General features: G+C 45.2%; 1 protein-coding gene across 3 annotated transcripts in view; it reads left to right on the top strand.

The window, feature by feature from the left end:
* IFT43 (intraflagellar transport 43) overlaps window positions 1-27,871 on the top strand; it is a 46,338-nt gene that overhangs the window by 4,034 nt on the left and 14,433 nt on the right. For 2 of the 3 annotated variants that reach the window (XM_059819807.1, XM_059819809.1), the window contains exons 3-6: window positions 3,183-3,212; window positions 12,648-12,715; window positions 25,530-25,562; window positions 26,075-26,121. In XM_059819807.1, coding sequence (XP_059675790.1) covers window positions 3,183-3,212; window positions 12,648-12,715; window positions 25,530-25,562; window positions 26,075-26,121 — 178 coding nt within the window. The remainder of the gene's footprint in view (window positions 1-3,182; window positions 3,213-12,647; window positions 12,716-25,529; window positions 25,563-26,074; window positions 26,122-27,871) is intronic. The other variant, XM_059819808.1, reaches the window with a different exon arrangement.

The raw sequence follows: 27,871 nt of genomic DNA, 5'->3' as shown, positions 1-27,871 counted from the left end.
ATATGCCGTAAATGGGAATTCCTAGAGATAAGTCTGCTTGCTGCATGCTAGAACTCCACATTTCAAACATTCATTTTCAGAGGGGTAGTGTATCCATTCTTCCGTTGGGAGGCCTTTCCCATCCCCTGGCTTGATGTGTTACTTTTTACTCCTCTTGATGCTATCAAGTTTCTGACAAAATGGAACAAACTCAAGCTGGTCATGCTATTTGTATAATGGGAGGGGCAGATCATATAATGAGATCTGTTGAAGATCTTTGCTGTCCCATCCTACCAGAACTTCTGGACACTTTTATAGAATAAAAGTCAAACCTTTTTCCTGGCTCTAACATTGCTATGTCCAACAGCCTGAATGCTGGCTTGATCACCTCCACAAAAAAAAAAAAAGCTGTTTGGCCAGGTTTGGAGCTCTTGAGGAGATTGATTTGGAAAGCTGAGTGGAAAAGCCTTTTTTAAAATATATCAGCAAGTTCTTCCTTTTCTGTGTCTCCTCTCAGCAAGAGTGAACTGTTTGCTGTTCTATAAGAAATCAGTATGCAAAGATATTTTAATGTTATCCTGCTTCCACAGTCTGTTTTCTCTTCATCCTACAGTGATGGGATTCCCTTGGGACCTTGTTCAAGACTTCCCTGGGTTTCTACCTCTTACAGTCTCAATGTGATGTTGTCTGTGTCCCTCTGGCAACACTTCTAGATCCTTTGGGTGGAGACTGCTCTAATAAGCAATATGTCAGCCTAAAGGATGAGGGTTCTCCTGGCTATGTTGAGAATATCTCCACACAGGTAGGGCAGGGGCACTTTCACTTTATATCAGGGTTTGTCCAAAATCATCTAAGTTCCCTGCTGGTTCTCTTCCTTACATTTCACCAAAGTCTGGGGAAAGAGTCTGTGCTTTCACTTCTGAGAGTATGTTCTTCTCTTGTTGTCCTGCTTGGTATTTGTAAGCTTGCCTATGTAGTTGTGGTCCTTGTGTGATAATTAAAAAGAATTTCTGTGCTGTAAAAAATAACTTATTCAGACTAGGTTCATGTAGACAGAAAAAAGCTTGGGCCACCTCCACTGCATATTGGAAGGATGTTCCCACGGGTGAATTTTGCAAAACAGCTATTTGGACTTCCACCACCCAGCTTACAAACACTCCTGGCAGTGATTCTTTAGGCTGACATCCAGGCATTATTTAAATAGGACTCTGGTTATCTAACGCAAGTGAATAAACAACTGCAAATCAGTTGCTGAGAGTGAAATCCACGTGGAAGATAGCTCAAAGAAGTGGTTATTTAAATGCTTTTCCAACATGTGTTGTCCAGCTGGATTTCCTTCTGTGTTACTGTGGGTCCTGTACCATTTGGTCTCCCTACAGCCAAAGAAGGTTAGGTCGTGTTGGGCCTCGCAGAAGCCTTTCTGCTCAGGGAACAAGTGGGTCCCTGGCTGACAGATACACATTTCCAACAGATTTTACCAGTTGGGTGAATTTGATTTCATTTTTGCTTTTCACTGATATGGACACTTCTGTACCCCAGATGCCCTAACCTGCATATAGCCTTCCTCTGCTCCTGTCATGGTAAGACTGTAAGACCGATGACAATGCAGACACTAAGTGGACTCAGATACCAAACCACTGTAATCAGAGATCTATGCAATTTATTAATCACATGGCTTCCCTGTTCCACAGGAGAGATGCAGTCCAGAAGAAAAGTCAGGTGGATTAGTGTAGTGGTTTCAAGCCATCCAGTGCGTAATGCTGGTGCAGGGTCATGGGTACCCTAGATTCTTTCCATGAGTGATTCTGAACACTGTCTTTCTAGGATTGTGTAGAGATTACTGGATTCTTAATTGCCTCCTCCTTGCATTTGGTGCCTAACAACTGGTTGTCACCACTCATGGTGCTGGCAGTCTGCTCATCAGAAAGTTTCTCAAACCAGTTTGCAACTTTCACAGTGATTAACGAGCTGCTTTCCTTGAGTTACTCATCTACCCCATAGCTAAGCTACTCCCTTATACCATAGCATTAGCTAAAGTTCATCTACTAAAGCTAACACTGTTGTGAGCTAGGCCTGTCTTAGCTAAGTGCAACAGCTCCTGCTCTCAGTGGAGGATCTGACCTTGGCTTAAGAAACAGTAGCTCCTGAAAAAAGGGCTACAGCCTGCTACAGTGTGTAACCCCCAGCATCATTTCAGGTCTCTGGCATGGTTGCAGAGCCTATCCATACAAATCTTAGCATCCTACAAACCTGAATAATTTGGTGTTTCTCATGCTATAGGGAGAAGGAACTAAGACTTCTCTTACTCTCATTTGTAGGTTTTTTTCTTTAGTATTCCTTTGAGCGGTCTGATTGCTAGCAGACTTTCTGTTGTGGTTTAACCCCAGTCAGCAATTAAGCACCACACAGCTGCTTGCCCCCTGCCCCGCCCCCCCCCCCCCCCCAGTAGGATGGGAGAGAGAATGAGAAAAGTGAGAAAACTCATGGGTTAAGATAAAGACAGTTTAATAGGTAAAGCAAAAGCCACGTGCACAAGCAAAGCAAGGAATTAATTCACTACTTCCCATCAGTAGGCAGGTGTTAAGCCATCTCCAGGAAAGCAGGGCTCCATCATGCGTAACAGTTAGTTGGGAAGACAAACACTGTAACTCTGAACATCCCCCCCTTCCTTCTTCTTCCCCCAGCTTTATATGCTGAGCATGACGTCATATGGTATGGAATATCCCTTTGGTCAGTTGGGGTCAGCTGTCCCGGCTGTGTCCCCTCCCAACTTCTTGTGCACCTCCAGCCTACTCGCTGGTGGGGTGGGGTGAGAAGCAGAAAAGGCTCGGTGTAAGCACTGCTCAGCAGTAACAAAAACATCCCTATATTATCAACACTGTTTCCAGCACAAATCCAAAACATAGCTCCATACTAGCTACTATGAAGAAAATGAGCTCTACCCCAGCCAAAACCAGCACACTTTCCTGCCGTTGCAGTCAAAGAGGCATGCTTTATAGTATCATAGTTGGTGTATGCATAAGTGACTGCGGATATAAGAGCTCACCACGGTGGGATCAACTTTGTTCAAGTGAATAAGGTTGCAAAGCATATGCTGCAGGACAGCCATTCATGTCAATCTTCAAGCTATTTTGTGCAGGCTTCCAAGGTTCTTCCTTTTAACTTCTTTCTCTCTTTTTCCCTCTTGATCCTGATCCTTCTAGGATGAAGACCCTGAGGAAAAGGTTGACCATGTAAGACTAGAGGCTTTCTAGGTAGATGCTGGCTCCTCTGAAGGGGACTAGGAGGACTAACCTATTCATGTGTCTGGAGACTACCTTAAGAGGGGACTCTTGTATTGGAGAGTAAGACAAAGTTTGTCTCAGGTGCAGTGCCTTTCCTGCATCCTCTGTTCCTATTGCTGACAGGTTTTTTTATTATGTTTGTAACAGCTGCTTTTATCAGTTGCTGCATCTTGTTCTGAGGTCACAGATGTATATGTGGCCATTGGAAAGATACTCTATTTTAATTTAAAAGACAGGGCAGCAATTAGCTAATAGAGTACAAAACCTGACTGAACCTCGATCTGCTGTCCAGTATGGTTAGTTTGCTCCCATAACATGAAAACTTGTCCTTGGGGATTATGTAGTCTTGCTGGTCCCCCAGAGGAGAAGGCCAGCCAGTAGTAACAAGGATATGTGCCTTTGTATTTTCTATGAGTCCTTCCTTTTTATCACACCAGCACTGGAATGCTAATATCTGTGGTTAATAGGATGGCATAGTGCTTCTTACCAGGCTCCTGTTATACAGAGAAAAGGAATACACATATCCTTTCTCATCCTGCAGCAAAGCTAAAATATGACTCAGCGTTCATTTGGCATTAGAAGCCAGGGTCGTGCTGTTCAGAGCAACCTGAGAACTAGCACCTGTTTCTGTTAAAATCTTTGGGATAATTGTCTTGCACTCTGAAACATGGAAGTGGTGTTGCCCAATTTTTCCTGGCTAGAGCTGCTCTCTGTGTATGTTAGACAATTAAAGCATTCTCTCCTGGTCTCTTAATTCCTTCTGCTGAAGCACTAGCCTAGTAGTGGTAGCATGGTAGATCCATTTGTGAAATTTAAAGCCCAAAAAAGAAACCCGTATCACCCATCTCATTAATTCTGGCCTCAGAAGGGTATGCTCATCACAAGAAGTCAAGACTATTCAGATTAGCTCAGTTTTCTCTTGGTAGTGCTAGAGTTGATATTGTAGGAAAGATCCACTGGGTTTATTCGTCGGTGATGGATGGTTCAGGACTATGCCCAGAGCACTTTTCTATTTATGAGGAAGAGACCTCCTGCTGATGGGTATAGTTTTGGGGACGGGTTACCAATAGAAATTTTTCCTGATAATTGATCTAATCTCCCCACCCCCCCCGCCTTGGAACCAGTCTTTACAGTCATTTCACTGGAACTAATTCCACCTCCATACAGTGCCCTAAATCATTGATTCCCAAGGTCTGCTGTACTGAGTGGTGGCTGGTCACATGCCACAGGCGCCTTCTTGCTCCTGGCTGCTAAATTTCATTAAAATAACTAAACTGATGTGACTCTTCCACATAAGCAATTGCTGTTGCTTCAGGGATGTTACGCAATGGTGCCTGGCAAGGAGATTTTCCTCAGTATGAAGTGATCCCTGCTTTGAAACCCCTCGTTTGGATAATTCCTGCACCCTTTATTCAGGCTTATGCTCTTAGGTGTCATAGTCGCACTTCATAGTATTTTTCCATTTGTAAATGCATGTGAAAGGTAACTAAATTGTTAACTGAGCGTTCAGAAATCTGACTGATCAGTAAGCTGCTTGTAACTTATAATACTATATGCTTACAAACTTGCTTAATTGTATTGTAAGTCTCTTCCAAACCAATTATTAGTGGAACTTTATATTATAAAGTGTGATCCAAAACTTGTTGCAGTATATCCCTCCCTTAGTCATTGCCTGGCCAAGCTGAAATACTTGGCTTCTTGAATCATTTGTCCGAAGTTGGCCCCTTCGTCCCCCTGATGGCTCATGTAACCCTTTTCTGAACTCCCTTTGGGCTGCGCTGAGTGTTACAATCTGAACTCTTCCTCGATTTGGTCCCTTTCCTCTTGCGTGCTGAAGATACTTTGTAGCTGCCTGAATACTAGCAACAGCCCCATCTGGTCTGTCGATGTGAACGTACCTGCCGAAGTCCTGCCCTCCAGCCATCTGCCTGCTCCTGAGACTTGTTTTGCATCCCCTGGCAAACCACTCATCCTTGGATCTGAATTTTTGCCAGTTGAATCACTCACTTGGCTGCATCTTCCAAGGCTGCCTGGGACATTTAGCCAAAGGCTGTAAGGCTGATCAATGGTATAATAAAGGGTGTATCCTAATATCTCAGTTAATTTGCAGAGGCAGAATAGGCAGGAGGCATATGAATGTGGCTGTGAGCCAAGGTTTTGCTGGGTTGTCTTCCTGGCTTTGCCACAGATTTGCTCTGGGGCCTTGGAGAAGTCCCTCCTCTAGTTTGCTTTAGACCCTGTCTGAAAGGAGGGCTAGGGCTTTATGCAGGAGAACTGTGGGGATTCCCTAAACTCAGGTCCACAGGGGGATTTAGATGCCTTATCCTCATAGCAAAATCCACAGCCTCTATTAGATGCTTGTGTAGTATGTAGACAATCTCGGGATGGGTCTGTGGATCTATTAAGGTGGTAAAGAGTGGCTGGAGACTGCAGTGTGTCTGAAATCCTGTCCTATGGATTTCTGGCACCTCTCTGAGACCTCTGGGAGTGCATGTCCCTGCACTAGCAGGGAGTAATCCTGATCCCCCCCGTCCTGTGTTTTGCAGCCTTCAGGAGTGGAGCAGTGCTTTTCCTTGCCTTCGGGGACCTCCAGGGATGGAGGTGTTCATTTTGATGTTGAAGCCACACGTTTTATACATAAACTTAAAGATTAAATCCACCATCTTCTTTCTAAGCTGGAAGATACTGATTTTATTCTCCTCTTCCTCCTCCTGAAAGATGTATCAAGTAACGTTTCCCACCTCCCTAGAGAATATTACACGTAATGACAAAGCTATGAGCTGTTCTGGGTCTGAGAAGGCTCTCTGTCCTTTCTCCTGAAGCTGCTCTGCTTTGCAAAAGGGAACTGAAAGAATTTTTGGGCCACAGGGAAGGACTTTCTGACTGAAGGCAACAACTTTTGAGTGGGAAGACATCTGTTCCAGTCCTAATGAGTCCAGCTGAGACCTTGTTCTCTAGTTGCTCTTTGGTAGACATGTCATAGGTAGTTTCAAGGTCCCTCATGGACTAAAGCAGGGAGAGCACCTGATTTCTGACTCTTTAACTAGGTGGATGCTGACCTCAGTGGTTCCATATCACTCAAAGCTTGAGTGATGACATGCTTTAAGACAACAACTGGAAAGAGGATTGGAGGATCTGACCTTTCCAGAGGGGGCAACCAAGTCCTTCTGTAGTTCTAGTTCCCACTGCTTTTAAAACTATTTGGGTGGAAAAATGGGCTGTTGCTTTTTAGGTTAAGACGACATGTCAGGAACAATTGTTTTCAATGAATGTCTGTTAGACAAACAGCTATCAAAAAAGTTTGAGTACCTGAAACGTGAAGCCAATTGTGGGCCTAATGTTGCAAAGTGGCCTTGTTTGGTGGGGTTGTTTGAATGAGTGTATTTGCATCCTAAAATGCAGTGCAAATGATGCAGAGATCCCCCAGTGAGAAGCGACCTGCACTCTGCCTGGGGAGGTACCAGCTTGGTTACCAGAAGTACCTAAAGCTAGACCATTTCCAGACTTGAGCTGACTCACATGGATCCTGCTTGCAGGTGTGTCTGCACCTGTGGTGTAGACATGGCCTGGGGCTTTATATGATCAGGGCCTTTAATCAGAGCGGTATTTTCCTGACCCAGTTCTTACCCTCGCACAGTGGTTGGCACCCAGCTCCAAACTCTCATTCCATTGTCTGGTCTGGATCTGCGCAGCAGCCACCCCCGAAGTGCTCTTCCCCACATCCCCTAAAGCTTAGAAACGTGTGACTGAGGAGCCCACCACTGGCTGCACTCAGCTGGGTGCTTACTGGGGGACCTTATTTGTGTAAAAATAATCATAGTGGCTTAGGCACTGTCCAGCCACTCTAGTTCAGAGAGTCCATGACCTAAGAAGTCGTGTATAATTGTAATGCAGACCCTTATAGCCCTTTTTGTATCTACAACTTGCATTGCAGTAAGATCTAGAGAATGTTTGTGTGTCACTGGGCCAAAAAGTTCCTATCCCAAAGACCTTACAGTCTGACTGCATTGTTTTTCTCTAGCATCCTGTTCTCCCCTGTGATCTTCAGCTTGCAGAAGAGCCCTCACTAGGGGCTAGCTGCATTTTATATATGGTGTGTTGCCAGGGTTTTGCCTTCTTAGGCATTCAGTTGGGAGTGGGACGGACTGGCAGTAGATAGCTCTTGAAGTGACGGGCATCTCTGAGAACCTGGGAGGGTTCTCTGGGCAGAATTTCCTGTAGCTGTTGCACATTGTGAATGCCCTCCCATCTGCGTCTTTGTCCTGGGCTGAGCTGAATTTGTGCCTCCATGTCCCAGAGGTTCTGTCATCTGTTTGGATTCTTGCATTGTGCTAATAAACATCCTCCACCAAAGGGAACCGGCAGCTGTGGAAGCACTGGCTTTTTTACCTGCTTCCATTTCACAGGGATTGCTTCTTTTTTTCCAGTGGTCTTCTGGTTGCTTGTAGAAATGCTGGACTCCCAGCCTGTTCCTGGGGACAGCTCAGCTGGAAGTTAGCCAGATTCTCCAGGAGGAATCTCAAAAATGCAGCTGAACTTTTGTTCCCTAATTAGGCCAACTTCCCCAGTGTGAGCCCCAGCACTGCATGGCCTCAAGCTCCCCAAGGCCTCGCACTGCCTCTCTCCCGTGCACCCCGAGTGGCTGGCCAGCAGGACAGTTATTTTCGGCTTTCTGAGGTTATCTACTAGCCTTTTGATGACATCTACTGAAATAGCATTTCTAGTCAGCCATGTTTCCCAGCCTTTCTAGTAGTATCCTCCCTGCTTGGCTACCTTGATGTGGATTAGGGACAATCCCATCGAAAATAATTTTATTAAAAGTTTTTCCTTTTCCACACATTTATTTCATGCTTTGAGTGCTCCTGGACCCACCTGAAGGCAACAAAAGATCTGTAGGAGTGGTGGAGATGGATGGGAACGTGTCTGACAGTATGTAGCACAAGGTAGTAGCAAACTGTTTGAGAGATGTTCATGCCTAGGAGGGCTGAAGGAGCACTGCCCTGTAACTGCGGGGTGTGAGACAATTCTACCTGGTAACCCCTTGCTCAGAGAATCAAATTGTTTTGTGCTGCTTCACTGTTTTCATACAGGGGAGAGCAGTAACTCTTGAGACAGGTTAAGGTGCCAAATGCTGCAATATGACAGCTTTCCTAGCAGGTGCACATGTAAGCTGACTAGGTAGCTGACCATTGTTTTAGGGAAATTCTTGATAACTGTTTAACAATATGAGCTGCTCCTTTACCTGCTGTGATAGATGACAGAGAATATTTGAAGCCTCCCAAGAACTTTTTCTGTCTCAATAGCACTTTCCCTAATAAAGGAAGGTCAGTGACCATGAAGAAGGACAGTTTGTGGATGAAATGGAAACCCAGTATTTTTTGTTAGGCATTTAAGACATGCAGAAGTCCTTAGAGGGAATTCATTAAAATCAGAGGCACTACTTGAACCATCTGTGGACACGATAAAGAGGGCTAGCAGAGATGGGCTGTTCTTTGCAAAAAGCTGAGGCTTGCATAGATCTGGGAATTGAGCCCTTTTTGATATTATATATGCTCTGAGATTGGTGTAGATTGTAAGTGTTATGTGGCTGCTTGGAAGCAGTGGGACTATCTGACTTACAGGTCCTTAATTGGCATCAGTCAAAACTAATTCATCAGGCTTGTTTGTGGAGATTTGCTTTTCCTCAGTCAGGGGGGCCTCAAGAAACTTGCTGGAGAAGAGGAAACTCGAGACTGACCATACTTCTTTCTTTCTGCTCTATGGTCAATATTGAATAAAAACAAGGTACCTACATACTGTATAAAATCTCTCAGTGTTTGTATATTAGACAGAACATAGAACCCACACATTTTAGGAGATGTATTATATGACAGAAAAATTGTGTGTCCTCTGTTGCACGCTGTCAATGTCATTTGAGTCCCTGCTTCCCTGCACAGAGTGCTCACTGTTTCAAAGGAGTTGTCATGTTGATGAAGGTAAATTAATCCATATTTCCAGACCCACCTGAGAATCTGAGGGACTCAATATGGCTGTAATCTGCCTGTGTTGTGGTAGGTCCTGAAAGACACTTTGCTGGACCCTCAGGATCCAGAGACACACAGGGTAGTTACTTACATGAGGGAAGCAACATCCAACTAGCACCTTCAAAACTGGAGACATGATCTGACAAGTAGCCTGGAAGTTTCTGTCTTAATGGGGAAGCCAAATTAGATTTCTACATCTGTCAGATAAGAAAGGGCCTGACTACAGATAAAGAAGAAGGTAGAGTTTCTACTTTAATGCAGGAGAGATGGAATTCAGGCCAGTCATTTTTCAAAAGGGAGAGATAAAATACTGATTATGGTGGTAGTATGACAAGTGTTGGTAAGGAAGGTGGCCTGAGAAATACTGGAGAAGTGCCATCACAAAAATAGTGAACTGAATTTCTGAGAAAAAATAAAATAAAAAGCCCATGGCATGACAATGTTCCTTGAAAAAGTGGACGATCTGCAGAAACTAAGGTAGAGGAAATCTTCTGGAGATAAATAACTGACAAAACTTAAGTGGAAAAGCAAACCACAGCAAGCAAGCAGTTAGTTAATGCTGTGAAAGAGACTGAGCAGCAAGAGCTGAGAGAGAACATTTTGTCAGTAGCTGGTGGAATCTCAGTGTTTTGAACACCAAACCATTTGGGTGTATAGCTTAGCTTTGTGTTTGGGAACAGAAATAAAAATTTTGCCCAAGATATAACACATAGGTGCCAACAAGTTGTGATCATTTAAAGCCCCCGGTCTTTTTCACCAAAAAGGTGTGTTGAGGAGCGCATTTGCTCCATTACAGAAGAACAATGTCCTCTGTTTCTGCTCTGCTCCCTCTGGGTTTGCCATTCTTCCCACTTTCTGCTTCAGGCTCTTGCTTGCAGCTGTAATGTCCCTACCTGTCACCATATTATGGCAATGCACAACATTGCATTCTCAATTGTAAATTATGCTGAGGTTTTGGAAATGTGAAAGTATATGAAGGTAAGTTTATTTACATGACAAAAGTGTATGTGGCATGTGACCTTATTACAGCACTTTCCGGGCAACTAACAGAGAAAAGCTATTTATCCTCAGCTGACAGTTAACATTGCCTTTCCTGTTGCTAGTGCTCCTGTAGGCAGTTCAAAAAGAATTACCTGATTTATTGCAAGAAGAATAAAAGACCTGTAGGTATATGTGAGGTGTTTGTCAGGGTCTGACAGACGTTCAGGGTTGCCTGGTGTGTACGATCAATGGGAAGACATTACAACATTGGCAAGACATTGGAATCAAATGCCTAGATGCCATGGAGTTATGCCCTGTGCAAAGCCTGGGGCAGTCATTCTCATCACCCTCTGATCTGGAGTACCCCACTTGAGAGATCTTTGATATGAAGGCTGGTTTTGATGATGAGGGAGTTAAATTGCAGGTGCATTGGAATGCCCTGGAGATGCTGCATTTTCCCTCAGCCTTATGGCCCAGGTTCTTTGGTGATATTTGTGTAACTGTGCACCTATGCGAGGAATTGTGAGGCTGTGTGTTGGGAACATGGCCTGCTAGCTATCAGAGGGATGGTGTGAGGGGAGGAGGGATGTTTGCATGGGAAGGATCCATGTGGGAGGGAGTGTGTTTTTGAGGTAGGGGTGTGTGTAATGGGAATAGGGATGTTTATGTGGGCATGCACGCCCATATGTGGTGTGTTTTTCCCCTTTTTCCTGGGCTCTGGGTGTGTCCAGATCAACTGAATTCAAAATGCTCCTTTTTTGGCACTGTAGCCTCTTCTCTGGTTTGGCATCTTAAGAATCTGGGGGAATCATTTAAAGATCAGAAAACTCCATTCACTTGGGCCCCTGAAGGCTTCACATTCTGTGACATGGTCATTCCAGTCGACTGAGCTCTGTCCCCTGCGGATGAGCCCATATAAGGAGGCTGTTTCCTGTGTTTCATGCTCCCTGCCTGTCCCTCTGCCCTCCTGTGCTCCCTTTGCTGAAGAAAGCTGGTATTTTGGGACTGCAGCTCCTGCCTCATTCCTGCTCCCTGTTTATTTTTGGAGGATGACTATTTTTGCTCCTATCAGGGAGCTATGCAGGGTCGTGCCCCCTCCCTGCAGCAGGCAGTGGCTGTCCCTGGCAGGGTCTCTTCATTTCCCACACTCACAAACAATGCTTCTGCTTCAAGAAATAAACATGGGCGACCCCTACCATCAGGGGTTAGCTCAACCCCTTCCTCATCTGTGGCAAGAGGTAATTTGGCTTTGGCTCAGGGTTGACCCCACCACACATGCAAGGTTCCCTCTGTCAAGACAAAAATCCTCAGGAGTCACCCAGCTCATTCCCTTTCTTAATAAAAGCTGTGGGAGCCACCTGTCCCCACACCATTGCTCCAGCTTAAACTCCTTTGCAGTTACCATTTTTCCCTGTTTTGGGACATCTTTTACCCAATCATCCTTTCTCGTGATGGTCCCTTCACAGGTCCCTGTAACCCATCTTCCCTCACTGGGCACCATCAGTTGGGAGCTATATAAACCGAAGTTCGTCGACTGGGTTCACCTTGCCCCTCCTCTTTCATCACTGCCCGTCAAGCAAAACACTCAAGGCACTGCTGTACAAGGTGCTTCAGGCAAGGGGAACCGAGCCCAAAACTGCAAAAGGCAACGGGCAGCTCCCACATGGTGGGAATTCATGGCCCTGTTCTTTGAAAATTCCCATTGTAAGCCCCAAGATGAATTCCTGTTTTCTCTTGCCATGCGGCAGAGTGCCACACAAGACAATGCAAGAAAATAGCAGAGAGTGTCTTTAAGCTCCAGGTGAACTTCCCCTTTAGCATTTCAGTGGTGGCAGTGGTGGGATTCATCTCAACTAACTTTAGAGCTGTTTGGTATGGCTGCCTGTATCTGAACTTGGCATCTAACCTCTTCTAGGCAGCGGACAAAAGCAGATGCTTTTTAGGAAAAATTCCTCATCTAAAACAAGATGCCTAAAATGTGCTGGCTTGTACCCTAGGAAACATGTAACGTGATACCTCCCACTGAAGTGTGGGCAGCAGTAATGAACAAGTTCCCAGTGAACCATATTTTGTCAGGAGAGCGCATCCTCTGTGGATCAGTCTGCTACTGTACTATGTGTCCTGGACAAGTCAAAGGCACACAGACCTGAAACTTGTCAAGATACTGATTAGACTGATACATCTTTTGCTCACAGAGACACTTAAAAACCTGCCCTGCAATATTTGTCTTCCTTTTATTTTATGAATAAACAGCGTTTTAAACACTATCTCTCCATCTTTTATTTGGTAAAGTGTTACAATAGTATGTGTGGACCTGGTGTCTCAGTTGGCTTTGCCTTGACTGGAGCTGGCTGTAATGTGTCTCTTCTCTTTATTAAAGGGTCCACCACCTAAACCCCCACGTCGGCAAGGAGGCTGGGCAGATGATCCTGTACTGGCACCTACCAAGTGAGTCCTCACCTCTTTCCTTATTATGAGGGACTTAGGCATGCATTAAGTGAACATCACTAGTTGGGCTTTGCTGTCACAGGCATTGGAACAGTTTTTCTGCATCTTGTAGATGGTCTGTGTCTCCAGTATCATTGTAACTCCTTCAAAACATTTGAAGTTTTGCTCTTGCTTGGTCCCGCTGGCTAATGCTCTTTATAAGTTGGCCTGATGGGGCTCAGAACTGTGTATGTGTCACTGTCTGCCAGAAGCAGTGTATTCCTTATCTGGTACAGTAACTGGAAGAAGTCAAGAGTGTAATAAGCATGTTAAATGCAGGAGCTGGGAGGGGGGAACTGGTTGTGTCCTTTCCAGGAGAGTGACACATGACAGTGCCCCACTGACAAGAATGCAATGAACAGTTCAGGGTTTAGTGATCAGCCTTGACAGCAAAGGTGAAATTTGTCAATATTTAGGGGGAGGGTGTGTGTGTGTATTATGGCATAATGGAGGTAGATGGAGATGGTCAGCAAGAAGAGATGGGAGGAAAAAAGTATACAGATTGTAGAGTGTAGGTTGAGAAGCCTGATGTTATGAAGGACGCCTAAGGGAAAGGGAATATCTGGACATGGTAATAGAATGGGTATGAAAATTAAAGGACAGTTCAGACTGGGAGGAGATGACTTGGTTTCAAGCTATTTGTTATTTTTCAAGATGTAAAGTTATGCTGGTGTTACATTTCCTACTCACAGAGCTGAAGGGCTCAGTCATGGAGTGGTGTGAGATTGCTTGTATACATGAAGGCCTATAATAAGAGTGTATATGTCTGGACATATACTTTGGAGGCACTCTGATTCATGGAAAAGTTATGTATTTTCTTTCCTGGAACCCTGAGAACGGGAGAGGGCATCCAGAAACCTGTTTTACAGCCAGTATTTCTTGGGAGGTGAGAAAGGTGGTCTATATTCTGGGGTAGCCTTTCTGGAAAACAGTGCTTTTCTGGGAAAATTATCACTGTTTGTCTCTGAAGAATAAATCAGCTGAAACTCTGGAGACTAGAGTAAAGCAAAGGAGTAAAGGTCTCAGCCTGAACTCCTGTTCCTCTCCAGTTTAACTCTGATAATGGTATTATTTTTCATAGACTGGCTGCAGCTGGAAGTTGCCATTGCAAAGATGCATCCACCTCAGGGTTATAAAAAATGCTACCAATGATCCTGGGTCTTTGTAGGACCAAGCAGAAGCTTTATGGAAATGTGATAGCAGAGAACAAGGGTGAATTGCATTGTTTAGGAAAAATAAATTATGTAATTGTTGGCTAGATGAAGGACCGGATTGGAGGTAATACAGTTATTCATGGCTGTGCCTAATGTGCCCTGAAGGACAGCGTACAGGTTCCTAATGTAACAGCACTGTGCCATGTGCTACTTTAGGATGTTTTCCATTGTTTGACATTAGCCTCATCTGATAGATTTGGAGCAGTAGCTATCAGTGGTTCTTCTCCAGCATCCCAATTGCATTGTTTACAGATATAGCAGGTGTCTGGAGTGTCTGGTGTCTGCTCCTATGAGGTTGGATGCAATTCAGCTGAAGAAGCATAACAGGAGATGGAGGGCTGCATACCTTTCTACCTGTAAGACCCTGCACAGTGGGACATGAGATGAAGATGTGCCCCTTGCTCAGTCATGCATACAGTATCATGTCATATCTGACAGTATTATTTCCATTTGTATTAAGAGCTTTTATTGAATAAATTTTGTGAAGGAGAGGCTTGTTCTGACTTTCTTTAGTCATATGAGGTACAAGGATTTTGTACAACTAGTTCCCCTGTCTTTTCTTTCCTTCAGCTGTGTATTCTCCCCAAGCTGATCTCTCTCCTTCTCTCCCTTAAAAAAGTCTGAGATGCTGGCCTGTAAGGCTGTCTTTGTGACATATCCCAGAGTAAAGCCTTCATGTGAAAAGTCTGAGTCATCGGCTGATGTCATACCAATGTTGTTGTAGCTTTGTTGTTTCAGTTTTCTCAGGCTCTATCTCCCCACAGCTTTTCAACCAGTTTGACTCAGTTTGGAAGCCCATCAAGTTAACTTGCTCCAATTTCACTAGTGTAGATGTAGTTAGAATAACATGCTTCTATTGATATATCTGATGTAGGTATAAGCACTTATGCCAGTGTAACTGAGCCTATGCTTGGGAACTGTACTGGTTTAAGTAATTTGGTTTTCAGAACTCAGAGTGTTCAAATCTGTGATTTTTTTTTTTTACTTAAAAAGGAAGGATAATTAGAGTGGCTAGAGTTAGATTTTCTGCGTTGTGTAAATATGTTGTGGGTCAGATGGGATACTGGTAGCTGTTTATGTGTTATTCTTTCCCCATTTGAGGTCTAAGCTTTTAGTTCTGTTTCTGACAGATTCAGCCAGTTGCAACTGCACACTTGTTGCCTTTCCTGCAGGGATACTTAAACTCTTTTCTGCTGTATTTCTAGTTCAGAGTCTTATCAATGTGAAATGATCACTTGAAATTGTTCTTTGTGTTTCCATCACATGTTAGAGTAGAATTTAATTTGCAACCTGTTTTTTAACCTTTGCTTCTCCCTCTTAGTCCCTTACCTGGCCAGCTCTTGTCATACCTAGGTAAACTTGCAAATATACTCACCATCTTGCTGATTCTTTCCATCAGACTACTGCTGTCTCATACTGTTGCAAGATAGGAAGAGGAGGAGGGCCCTTAAAGTTTTCAACCTGTAATTAGTTTTGAAATTAATTAGCACAGATGGTGTGCAAGTAAGATAAACTATTTTATTGTGAGTTCCCATAGCATTTACAAGTGTCAGATATTTAAATCCATGAGAACTATCAAAATGCTGTCTTTTAGTGATAAGTTTTCGGAAGTCAAGCATGGAAAGATTACTTTGGACTCCCAATACCTCTGTAGAACAGTTGTCATTGCTAGGAGTCCCATTTTGTAAATCTGGATAATAATAAGGAATGCAGGTAAGTGTCTGAGCAAACTCTCAGGCTTGTCCTGTGCAATCAGCAAATAAATGGTGCAAAGCAGTGATGGAAGAATCTTTTTTCATTACTGACAGGGCCCTCTGCACCTGAATCTGCTGTATTTATTCAAATTTGTACTCATAGAGAAGAATCACTCTCTATGGGAAGAGGCAGTCCCTTTGCTGCCCCAGCAATATTCTAGCTCCAGTATTAGAGGAAAGGGGTCCAGCCAAGAACCTAGGCAGCCCCTTGGGGCCTAGTACCCTACTGAGATTACAAAAATAATAGTAATTACAGCTGGTTTTGCTACAGAAGCAGCTCTCTAACCACTGGATGGAGCCCAAGTGCCATTCTGAACGCTGTGCTGATGTCCTTAATGACATCAGTGTTGACACTTGTGACAAGCAAAGCAGAGGTTTATTGTCAGGTTATCTCATGCATCAGAAGGAAGAAACGCAAAGTGCCTGCCAATGGGAAAAGGAAAAGGGAACTCAGTTTTGCAAACTGGTGAGGATTTGACAAAGGCGAGGTGCTTCCAGAATCCATTTAATTCCAGCTTCCGCTGATCTCATCTATCTGACTTTCCTTATAGAATTTCTTCCATTTTCCTCCCTATTAATATCTTTATTTCTTTGCTTCTCAGGACACTTCCAGTTTACTTGGCTCCTTGATCCCTTTGGTCTTGGAATCAGCCCCTTAAAATTCATACAGTTCTGCAAGAAGCAGTTAGGGTTGTTGTGGAATAACCACAGCTTCTTTCAGGTGGCCCGGCAAGCAAACACAAGTGTTGCTTTCAGTAGGAAGTCCCTTCCAGTCCCTGCACATGTACCTCCTTTCTTCTACAGGGATCATGGCAGTTTAGCAACAGGTGCTGCAGCTACAACTGAAATTTCTCCTTTCTGACTGATAGGTCACACAGAGTTGGAATAATTAAGGCTTGTTTAGGAAAATGACTGTGCTGAAGTATTTTGGAACAGAAGTGGTGGTACAGTGTCCAGGAATGCATTTAACAAGAAGGCAAATATTAAGGGCTTGTAGGAAGGAAGGGGTTGCAGTCAGGGTGACCTTTAGAGCAGGGCTCTGGAGGGTGCGCAATGGTGAGATTGCACCCTGGAGCTGGAGGAAAGTTATTTAAGAGATTAAGGGGTTTTATGATTCAAGGTCTCTAGAGGTAAGTAAAGTTAAAAACCTCCTGTTTCAAAAATATGGGCTTAAACTATCCCTTGTTGTATCTATACGAAATGACCCCTGAGGGTGACTGGTTTATAGAACCTCTAGCCATCCCTGTCTTGCAAGTAGGAGTAGTAAAGTGCTCGAGTTTCTTTATCTGACATGGTAGAGGGAAGCTTGTGTCATTGCTTCTGCCCTCTACTCCCAGTCCAGCAATGTTGAGGTAAATCTCAGGCTGGGCTTCCCTGTGACACTGCCATGTTAGGAGTGGAGCCAGGCTTCTGGCTGCGGAGAAGACAGCAGCCTTGCTTGGCATCTTGCAGCCATCTGTGGATGTCCTCAGTGATGTGAAGAGTATAGGCAGAAAGGATCAAGGCTGCTAAGTGAGGGGGCACAACTTAGAAGGAGAAGAAAGAAAAGGAAGTCTGATTAAGTTTTGTCTTGAAGTGTCTGTTTTTGGGTTTGTCCCTGCATTGATCTGCAAGGGAATGAGGCAAGTAATGGCCCCTTGGGGACCTTCAGGACTTTCCTCTCAATGTCAGCCGTCATTTTCAATCACCCTCTCCCTCCCAGCCATTAATTTTGGCCCAGGATCATGGGGACTTGTCCATCTATCACTCCTAATTGACACTAAATGATCTGTCAGTTTATTGATGAACGGCAGGAGTGGAATTGTCACAATATATTTTACTTTCTAACAACTCCTCCTGACAATTTTACCTTGTCCATCTCACTCTCCTCACATAAATCTCCATTGGCCTCTCATTCCTTCTTTTGGGCTGATATGGTGCCAGCCGCCTCCATGCCATCGGCACGCATCAAGGACATCAAGATGGCGGTAAGCTGCAATGTGCAGGCCCAGAGTGGATTTTTTTCCCCTCTCTCTCTCCCCCCCCCTCCCCTCCCCTTTTCTTTTTTCTTTTTTTTTTTTTCTTTTTTTAATAGGCTGGATGTTCCAGGAATGCTAACAGGCTCTTGTCCTCTTGTCCCTTCATGTCATTGCTGGGGCGAGCTCTCCTTGGTGTTTCTGTTTAGACTCAGTAAAGATAACTGGCAGAAAAAGGAAAGTCCCTAAAAGACAGAAGAGTCACCTGAGAATCCCTCAGTACCATGGCTGTGATGGGGGATTTTTTTCCTTTTAATCCTGCTTAGTGTGACTTGCAAGGGTTTCCTGCAAAGGGAAAATGCTAGATTTGTGCCCATTCCTGTGTCTCTGCAGTGCCCAGAGGAGCCTGGAAAAAGACTTGGGTTTTTTTTTCCCTTTTTTCTTTTTTTTTTCTTCTTCCTTTTTTCTTTTTTTTTTTTTCATTTTTAGCTAGATATCTGTTTATTTTTTCTCTGTTAGTGAAGTTTTCTTTGACTTCTTTTTCCTGAAAGACACTGAGCAATGGAAGAACTAGTAGGATTGTAGTCTCTTGCTCCCCTAGAAAATTAAACCTGCATGACTAAAACAAAAAGGAGTGTGACGTTTTTCGTAACAGTCCATGTAAGCTACTGAGATGGCGGAGTGTGCTCAGGGTGAAGTTTCTTTGATTTTTGTGATTGAGGACAAAGCGTCTTCCTTCCTTAGTTCTCTGCATCTCCAAGGAATTTACCAGCAAATTCAGGGGATACTATCCTTGCTGTCCCAAATATTTCTAGTTTAAAAGAGCAAAACCCTCTTGAAGAACACATGCAACATCTGTTCGCTGCATCTGAACAGCCCTTTTGTATCTGTCCAAGCCAAGGCTAAAAACTTGTCTGGCCTTTGTAGGTCACCTCTTAATTGGCTGTAAAGCCTAGCTTAATGCAGTTTACCTGTGGAAGGAGATCTAAGATGACTTGATCTACTTGCTTGGCCCTATTTCCCTCTCCCCCAACCCCCTTCCCCATATAACCCCTCTACTATTCTCAAATTCTTAATCCAAGTTCTTAAAATATCTTCTTTCAGAAGCTGTTGCTCTCAGATGACAGCACAAGGTGCCATTCAGTAATAAACACCTAGTTCTTTCTAGGGTTTTTCATTTAAATGTTTTCAGTGAGACCAATCACAAGTAAAAAGTCTTTGGCCCGGTACTTCAGAATCATGAGTTTGTTCTCTGTTGTGGGATTTGAAAAAAAAAAACAACCTTAGATACTTTTTCTTTGCATTCTGGTTCTGTCACCTTCAGTTCTTCCATGTAACCATGAGGATCAGAAGTGTGCTTTTCCCTTTAAATGGAAACTGAAGTGCTCCTGTAACCTCAAGAGCTGTTTGGTGTGAGTTGGCCCTGGTGCTTACCGGGAGACTGAAGGCGTGATCACTTGGATAGGAGCCCCTGTTCTCTGGGACCGAAGATGTGTGGTGGATACCTCTAGAAACTGCAGCGCTGTTTTCCCACACAGCAGGAATTCGTACTGAGTGTTGTTGTTTTTTCTGTTGCTTAGTGGGAGCTCTGAACAGCTCTGCCGGTCAGCTCTCTACCAGTGAGCGAGTGGGGGAACCCTGGGAACATCTGTTACAGGGACGATGCAGTGAGTAGGCTGAGGTTCAGTGACCCCCGTGAACTCTGTCAGCTTGTTCTTTTGTGCCAGTTCCTAAAGTCCTGCTTGCCAGCGCTTTCCTCCTTTGTTGTTTCTGTTAAGCAAGCCCACGTATTAGGACATGAGGAGAAACACTACTTCTGCTAGAGATTGATTAATGCCTCACAAGCCCATTTCAGTTGGAGCTGGGTAGCCGCAGAGTCTGTCAGATCACATCCCTCAGAGCATGCCTGCTCATCGCTGCATCCTTCTTCCTCCAGTGCCATGCTCTAGGGCAGTGTGTTCAAGATGTGGCCCAGGGAGCCTGTGAGGGGCCAGAAAGTGGATGGTGGGACCATTACTGTTTAGAAAAATGTGTGTCTGCCCAAAACCCCGTTGTGGAGGTATAGATAGCCATGTGCCCCAGGGCTTGGAAGTGGATGGCTGTGAGGTGGTATCCTATGACAGAAATAAAGGCTTACAGTAGTCCTTGCTCAGCTGAAATCAATGGCAAAACTTGTCTTGATTTTAGATGTGAAGATTGAACTCCCTGATTTAATCAAGACAAATCTGGCTTTTCCAGGCTGCCGCAGTCCAGGGAGAGGGGGTGAAAACCTAAAACAACTGATCAGAGCCCTAAGGAAGGTGCAGTGGAACAGCTGAGAAGATGCCTTGTGGTAGTGCTTTCCAGCACGAGCTGCAGTTCTAGTTTACATACAGCTTTGATGAGTGTTTTTCTCTCCCTGTGCCTCGGCAAACAAGCAGTGACCAAGACCCACGCTTGGAGAGCTGGGAGAACTGATCAGTTAGCACTTGGGTGTCATAGTGGATGTGTAACTTAGTTGTGCCTTAGGCTATTGAACATGCTGCAACTCATAGCTCACTGCCTACTCACTGTGGTGATGGGCACTAAAAAAATACTTGAGCAAGAGAGTGCAATGTCCTTTTTTATCTTTTTTTTCCTCTCCTCCCTTAGGCCTAGACCTGAATTACAGTCTGTGCCCTAGAGGCAAAAGGCTTCATGTCTCCCTGTGGGCTGAGCCAAGCTTTCCGTGTTGGGGTGGGTATGGTTTTGGATGGAAGCGCAGAGGCGGAACGCTGGCCAGTGACTAGCTTCCTGTACACACACCTGACCTCTCTGCTCTCCCTTTCATTACCTGGCTCTCTCAAAACAAAATGTATCTCTGAACAGCAGGACGTTCCCTTTTTTTCCATTTCACTCTTTTAGTAAGAGGGCAGCTTGGAGCAGCTTTCTGGTTCGGCGTGATTCATAAAGAGGAGCGGTTGAGACATGCCAGGAAGTACGCTAACACGCAGGCAGATGAAATTCTCCCCCCGCTGCCAGGGCCCTGTAAAATACCGAAAACACCCTTCGCTCTCGACTTGCGGCCCCACCGCTCCCGCGGTGCGTGCCCATCCTCCCGGGGACAGCCCGCAACCCCTGTAGACTGCAAGTGTGGCCGCTTGCAAACGGTCACATCGAAGCCCCAGTGCTCGCCTCCCTCCTCGCTTGGCAGCGTCCCGGCGAACCGGCCCGGGCACCCGCAGCCTCCGCGGGGAGCCCGGGCCGGCCGCCACGCCGCCGGGGCCCGGCAGAGGGCGGCCGCGGCCCGGCAATGCTGCGGCGCTGGCGGGCGGTCCCCGGGGAGCGCGGCCGCCTCAGGGCTCACCCCGCGGCCCGGGGCAGCGCCGGCTCGGCGGCACTGACCCCTCGGCGTCGGGGCGGAGCGGGGAGGGCGCTGCGCCGAAGGCGCGGGGGGCCGGGGAGAGCAAAGCGGCCCCCAGCGGAGAGCTGCCCGCCCGAGCAGAGGGCAACCGGGCCGGGCGAGGGGGCTGCCCGCGCTCACAGCCCTCTCTCTTCCTCGGCTGCCGCCCCCGCCACGCTAGACCGGGCATTCCTGTCCAGCCGCCTCCGTGTTCGTTTCAACAAGCCACCATAAGTGCTTCCCTTTTCCTTGGCTGTGTTGCCCGCCCTCACACCTCGCTGGGCACGCAGAAGAAAGCCTTGGATCTCGCACACTGGCCTCCTGGCACCTGGCTGTGGCTCAGGGCAGGCTCAGGTGCCGATGTGTCTAGAGCTCTCATGAGCTGTGGACATTAAAAGATTTCAAGGACATTTCCCCCCATTCATCCCAGTTATGTCCCCTGCTAAAATAGGTTAATGGTGTCTAATTAACCACTGCACATTGTCATGCTGCATAAAGATAGCATCCTGGCTGTTCTCGGAGCCCTGCTACTTTATCTCCATTTAGATCTTCGTGGTAGTCCATTAAATGAGGAAGAAATAGTTTAAGAGAGATGATGTCTACATTAGAACTGCCTTTCACCCTTCAGCACAGAAGTTGCAGGCAGCTCCTAGGCAGCTCAGCTGTACATTAGGGGTGTGGGGGTGGAAAGCCTCGGTTTTAAGGTTTAACCCCCTCTCATTAATGTGGAGGAAGGATTCCTGCTGGCCAGAACTGAGCAAAGACAGCACTCAAGAGCGAGATCAGATCTATATCCTCTGCTCCAGGACACAGCTAGGAGAGAAATCAGAATTCTGTACTAGGAGTTACATAACATGGGGTTACATGGGGGCTGCTGGGGTCTTCCGCCCAGTTTCTCAGCTATTCAACACCCTGAAATAGAGAGGGGGTCAGCAGCTGGCCAAAGCCGGAGGGAATATTACAGGATTTTGGTTATGTTTGGGAGCACAGCCAGCCTTGCAGTGAAAGGGAGTTTAAATGGAGCTGTCCGGGTGATGGGGTTGGTCCCTGTTCTTTGGCCCTCCAGATGAAACGGCCTTATCAGAAGAAACGAAAGAAACAGAAGTATCGCTGTCTCACAAAAACTGGTGGTGGTTGGTGTATAATACAGCAGACTGAATGCCTTTCTGAGCACTGCTCCCAGGATTGTATTGTTTTGTTTGCTCTTACTCGAGTGGGTGTATCTATAGTTCATACACAATTGCTCATTTTGTCGGCACTTGTTGCTACCCTCCCTGGGCTGTGCCTCCTGCTGGAGCAAACAAATGAGGGCAGTGCACTTCTTGTTGCTGAGATCAGAAGAGAAGAGTAGGAAATATGCCTATGCTGACTTGAGTTTGCAGTCTGGTTTCTTCCATGTCTCCTTTCACTCACCACTAGAAAGCTGTGCCCATGTGGTGAATGAAGAGGATGCTGTGTACCCAGGCCTAATATTCCTAAAGGATGAAATGTTGGTGTCAACATGTTGCAATTGGCATTGATAAGCTGAGCCAGTTCTCAGGAACAGCTACTCCACGATGCTTAGAGCAATGTGATAACTTCATGGAGAATGCCTGCGGGGCTTCCCATAGCACCTGGAGAGCAAAGGGACAAGCAGATGACTGGTTCTGCAGGAATAGTATCTCCATGTATAGCTTAGCCCTTGGCTAAGCTTATGGAATGGACAGGATTAGAGGTAGGGCACCTTTTGAGGATCTGTTAATGAATTCCCTTACTGCCTTGAAGGATTTTAACCTTAGGACACAAGGCAAAGCTTGTCTTTTCTCTCAGCGTCATTTTGTTAGGTAAATTTAGGTAATGCAATTGGGCAAAAAAAGCAAAAGATTAGTCAGGAACAAACCAAAAATATTTTGTGAAAATTTTTTCCTGTCTGAAACAAGGAATGAAAAAGTAATTTGGTGTCAAGCTAAATGAAAGGAAGCCTTATAAAAAAAAAGAAAGGAAATAGTAGGCTGGTTGGTATCTTCTTTACCTAATAGCTCAATCATTAAGGCCACAGAGAGTGTAAAACACACAATTCCTTCCTGTGCTCCAGAAGTTTCATACTATATTTCTGGGATAGTTCTCTACCTGTAAGCTTATCAGCTGGTTTGAAATGCCAGTTTGTTTCATCAAATAATGCTATTCCAAATCATATATTACCAAACATATCTAGTACAGGTGACTGAAAGCAGATGTCTCACCTAAACAGAAGAACAGTCATTTCTAGCTCCTGCTCTAGTGCTGTTGGTATTTAAATGCTCTGTATAAACCACAGGACTGTCAGCATGGGCGACTGGCATCACCCACTCGCACCTTTGGACCCTGTAGCATAGGGACTAGGGTGTTCTCCTGGGGGGGCTGACTGTGGGGCTTTAGCTTGCCCTAGAGAGAGGAGGGAACTATCTTGTTTGACAGGAGAGTGTTCTAACACCTGGGCTCTGCAATTAAAGGGGTCAGTACTATTCTCCCCTCCCAGTTTATGAATTTGTTCCCCAAATTGCTATTTTTCCCAATATAGTGCAGCTATTTTACAATGAGGTATTTGCTTATTGCCCTAAGTCCTTTCCTAACATAACAAGCAAAAGTTGAGAAAGCTTTAAGTCTCAGAACATGAGTGAAGTAGTCTCTGCCTCTAGGACTAACATATGACTGCCTTCCCTGTGGGACACCTGACATGACAGGGAGCTAAGGAAAAAGAAACAGAAATTGCTTACAGGGATAGCAGGAGTGACCCTCTCCTGGGAAGTATAAACATGTGGAGTGTTTCACTCCTGCCTGGGGACAGGAGATGAGCAAAGATATAAAGAGTGTGAGTACTGAGGAATAGAGTGTTATTTGGGGCTGGACAATTATCAAGAGTAACAGGATCATGCTAAGAAGAGGTTAGATTGAACCTCCAGGAATCATCTCACTGTGCAAGGCTGTGCAAAGCCATCATTTGGGATGTTTCAGCTCAGTGAGGGCAAGGCTCTGAAGACAGGGTGTGGGAAGCAGTTCTGTGATGGCAGAAGGGAGGGACAAAAATAGGATAAATCTTGCATCATCTTTCTATCTCTGTCTTCTCAGATTTTAAACTCCAGTGAGAGCTGGCGGTGGGCTCTCTGAAGCCATCCCTTTCTTTCTCCATAGTATCAGGGGGTTCACAAAAGGTGCTTTGCACTACCACTAGGCGGAAGGATGGAGCTGGACAATTACTCCTCACTGGAAGATCTCTTTCCTAAATTCCCCAACTCCATTGCAGTTCTGCCTCTTCTGATGAACAGAAGTGTGCAGATATAGCTGAAAGCCCAAATGCAGATGTCACCTACACAGCTGAAGTTCTGATTATAGCAGTGGATATTACTGGGCTCAGATCACTGATTCAGTGTAATCTTTAGCTTCTCACAGACTGCAAGCTCCAGGGAGAGCAGTGGAGACAAGGGGCCTTCTTCTCATAGCTAGACATCCTCTGTGCCCTGCTCCTTGCTCTTAGAAGAGTAGATTGTTCACAGGAGAGCTAGATAAGGACCATAACCTGCTAGAACAGAGAGCAGATGAGGAGAGGCAAGTCCCATCTCATGGAAGTGCTTTGAAAGGAGCAGTGCAAGGTAATGAAGCAACTTCTCTTACATCTTGGTGTGTCCTGGGACAGCGCGTGTGGTAGGGGAGAGACCCATGTATTCTTTGTCATAGCACCCTGACTTCAAGGGAGGGGAGAATATTTATTCCCAATGCATAGAGATGAAACTTCACTCTGCAAAATGGCCAAAGCAATCAGCGAGTGATGGAGTATCTGCTAAAAAGAAACCTGGCATTTAATTAACTTTTCAAAGTGCTGGTTCAGCAACCTCCATGTTTTACATTTTGAATATTGAACAAGCGTCCCTAATCGGGACTGAATTACTTCTGGACTTGCTGGGGTGGAGAGCAAGGGAGCTGCCATTTGCCAGTGCCTCCCCGCCCCCCTCTCCCCCCCATCCCCCGTTATTATTATGAACTCCTGTTACCTCAGCCAGATCAACCCTGATTTACTGCAGCAACAGCATGTCTGATCTGAACTTGGCCAGCTCAGGTGGGGCTCCTAACATACAAAGGCAACCAGATAATCTTTATGCATGACCAGCGGGAGGAAGGACCTCTTGATGTCTCAGGGATAGATAGACAATGTATAGCATCTTCTTCATTCCTTAATGTGCTGACCTCTCTACTCAGGTAAGGCAAGCTTTACCTGCAGCTGATAGCAGAGGAGATGAAAAAGTATCTGGGCATGGCTGTCTTTTTTGACCCAAATGGTTTTGCTTCAATCTGATGCACTCAGGGACTTTTTGATACACTGGTTTAATGGTCACTCAGAACTCTTTAAAGGTGTGATTGTGTTATATTGGACCTGGTATAGGAACTGTTTTGCACAGTAACAGTGATATAGGGAAAGGTGCAGTTTTTAAATTTTCTCTAGCCTTTTCTAAGCATAAGCCTTTCCTTATCTTGCAGGTCAGGAAGAAAGCATGCAGAAGAAGTAGAAGAGTAAGTTCCCATTGTTACTGAGACTTCTTCCACAACTTTTACATCTGATCTCATGGAGAAGGGACATGCGACTCTAAGCACCAGTACACCAAGATCTGGAGCTTGGGAAGGGTGTAGAGCCTGGCTTGAATTTACATCATGTGTCCCAGGATGGGGCAGGGCTGGTCACTCTATAGTTGCCTGGATATGAAGTAAGTAGTGTCTCTGTCACTCCCATACAACAGAAAGAAGGAAAAGTAGAAAGCATCAGCTTTCCTCCCAGACCCACCCCAGGCCCTACTGTCTGCAGCCTAGGGGTTTGTCACAGGTACAAGGCATCTTGCTTAAGCACTCTAAGCAGAGATTTCTGCCGAGTCCAGCAATGAGGGGTATGGAAGAAGGTCAGTCTGCAGGCTAAGCGTACCTGGGAACTCTTCCCTTGACAGGCCATGAGGCTTGTGGGGAGGAAGGAGACACAAGATGCTTTTCTGGGCTTGCAATTTAAATTCTTTCTTCCTTGTGTTTTGCTGCAGCCATCGTCTCAGACAGCAGAGCCTGGAGGCATCAGATGATGGAGGAGGTAAGGTATCACCTACTTGACTGCAAGAACTGCCTTCTTGCATGTCTGGGGGTTCTCCAGTAAAGTGAGCAGAGGCATCTTGTAAGAAATTGCGAGGAAATGAATCACCCTGGGGGTAAACAAATGCGGGAGCTGCTTATGTCTCCCCAGCTGCTGAATGAGAGAGAGAGAGAGCAAAGAAGATGGAGGGGAGGATGAGGAAGTGAACCTGTGGTGTAACTCTGGCTCTTCATTAACACAGAATGGGAAGAAGGAAAGTGTCAAGGACATGCTTTTCTCTGTGATTACCTCCACATGGAGTATAGTGGAGTGGGGCAAAAAGAGAACTAAAAGAGCAAGAAAAGGTTAAGAGCAGGGAAGAAATGACTGCTGTCTCCTAGTTTAGGTGATAGTATGCTCTACTTAAAGCCTCTCTTATGTTTTAAGGTAACATCCTTGTCTTGTTCCCATCAGGATGAGTGCCTGCACCACTCTCTTGGGGTGTCTGTCATGAGGGAATTCTTAATTTAAAAAATCTGCTTGCCCTAACCCAAGATCATAGATCATAAGCTAAACATAGGCACCAGTGGGTAATCCCATCCCATCCCATCCCTGTACAGGCTGCTGTGAAATCTACTGGACTCCTGACTTAGCACTAGTTTTCTTTATAGTGCATATCACCTGCTCTTCTAGGACTGCATGAGCCAAGAGAAATCTCAGGAAAAATCCACAATATGAATTTTGAGACGAACACTAGAGAACTGTGTGGAGCATAGAAATAAATTAAGTCTAGGAGCTACCTCAGTTTTCAAGGGCTAGGAATTTTATACAGTGTATAAAAAGTTGCATCTGTAAAATATCACCAAGCATCAGAAGAATTATCAGGAGTTGCAAAGGATCAGACATCAGTATGGTTAATGAGATTACATGAAAACTTATTTGGGTCTTCCAGACAGATTAAGCATTGCGACATAGGACTGCCAGAAGTGGCACCTTTATAGCATTGGCATCTTCAGAATAGACTTAATTTTCCCCCTGGGAAGTTTCATGGGCTTCTTAAATTTCAGCATATGTCACTGAGGCTGATAGTCTGTTCGGAACAGCTCTTTGACTGTTTGCATACTTGCTGTCCTTTTTGTTGAACCTTGGTCTTCTATTCAGAGTATTAACAACTGTCTTTGATAACCAGGCATAAAAATGCTTGCCACATGTTTGCAGCATGTGACTTTTAGTGCTCCAAGACCTTGGGTAATAAATACAGAATAGAATTGATGCAGCACATGGTATGAAGACATGGCAAGTCCTAATACACTTGCCTTATTTATCTGTGCCTAACCTACGATTAACAGTTGAATTTGGATTGTTTGCATACCAGAGTTCAGTTTTGGATTAAATCTATGTGTTTGAAGAAAGATCCCACTAATCTGATTATAGTTCCTACCCAGGCAGTTTCTGCTACAGTCAAATACACTGGGTTGTGGATCTAATTTGCATATTGAAAATCTCTAAATGGATCAGTGCATTGCATGCTTGTGGTCCTACTTCTACAGGGAGATTAAGCAAGCTATTCTGGGAGAGGAGTTTTCCATGTGGGCTCAGCAATTGCAGTGGAGAAAAGTGACGTATAAACAAACTCCGGAACCTGAACAAAATTACTTTTTTGAATAAGAAGAGAGATACAAATAACTGCCCACTGTAGAAGGCAGGGAGTAGCATGCTGTGGCTGTGCAGTAAGTTGAGTCATATCAGCCTCCCCTTCACACAGAACTGC

The sequence above is a fragment of the Gavia stellata genome, chromosome 7 (assembly GCF_030936135.1).
Source record: "Gavia stellata isolate bGavSte3 chromosome 7, bGavSte3.hap2, whole genome shotgun sequence".
Lineage (NCBI taxonomy): Eukaryota > Metazoa > Chordata > Aves > Gaviiformes > Gaviidae > Gavia > Gavia stellata.
The sequence above is the reverse complement of the archived record's forward strand: the minus strand, read 5'-3'. Positions and strand labels throughout refer to the sequence as shown.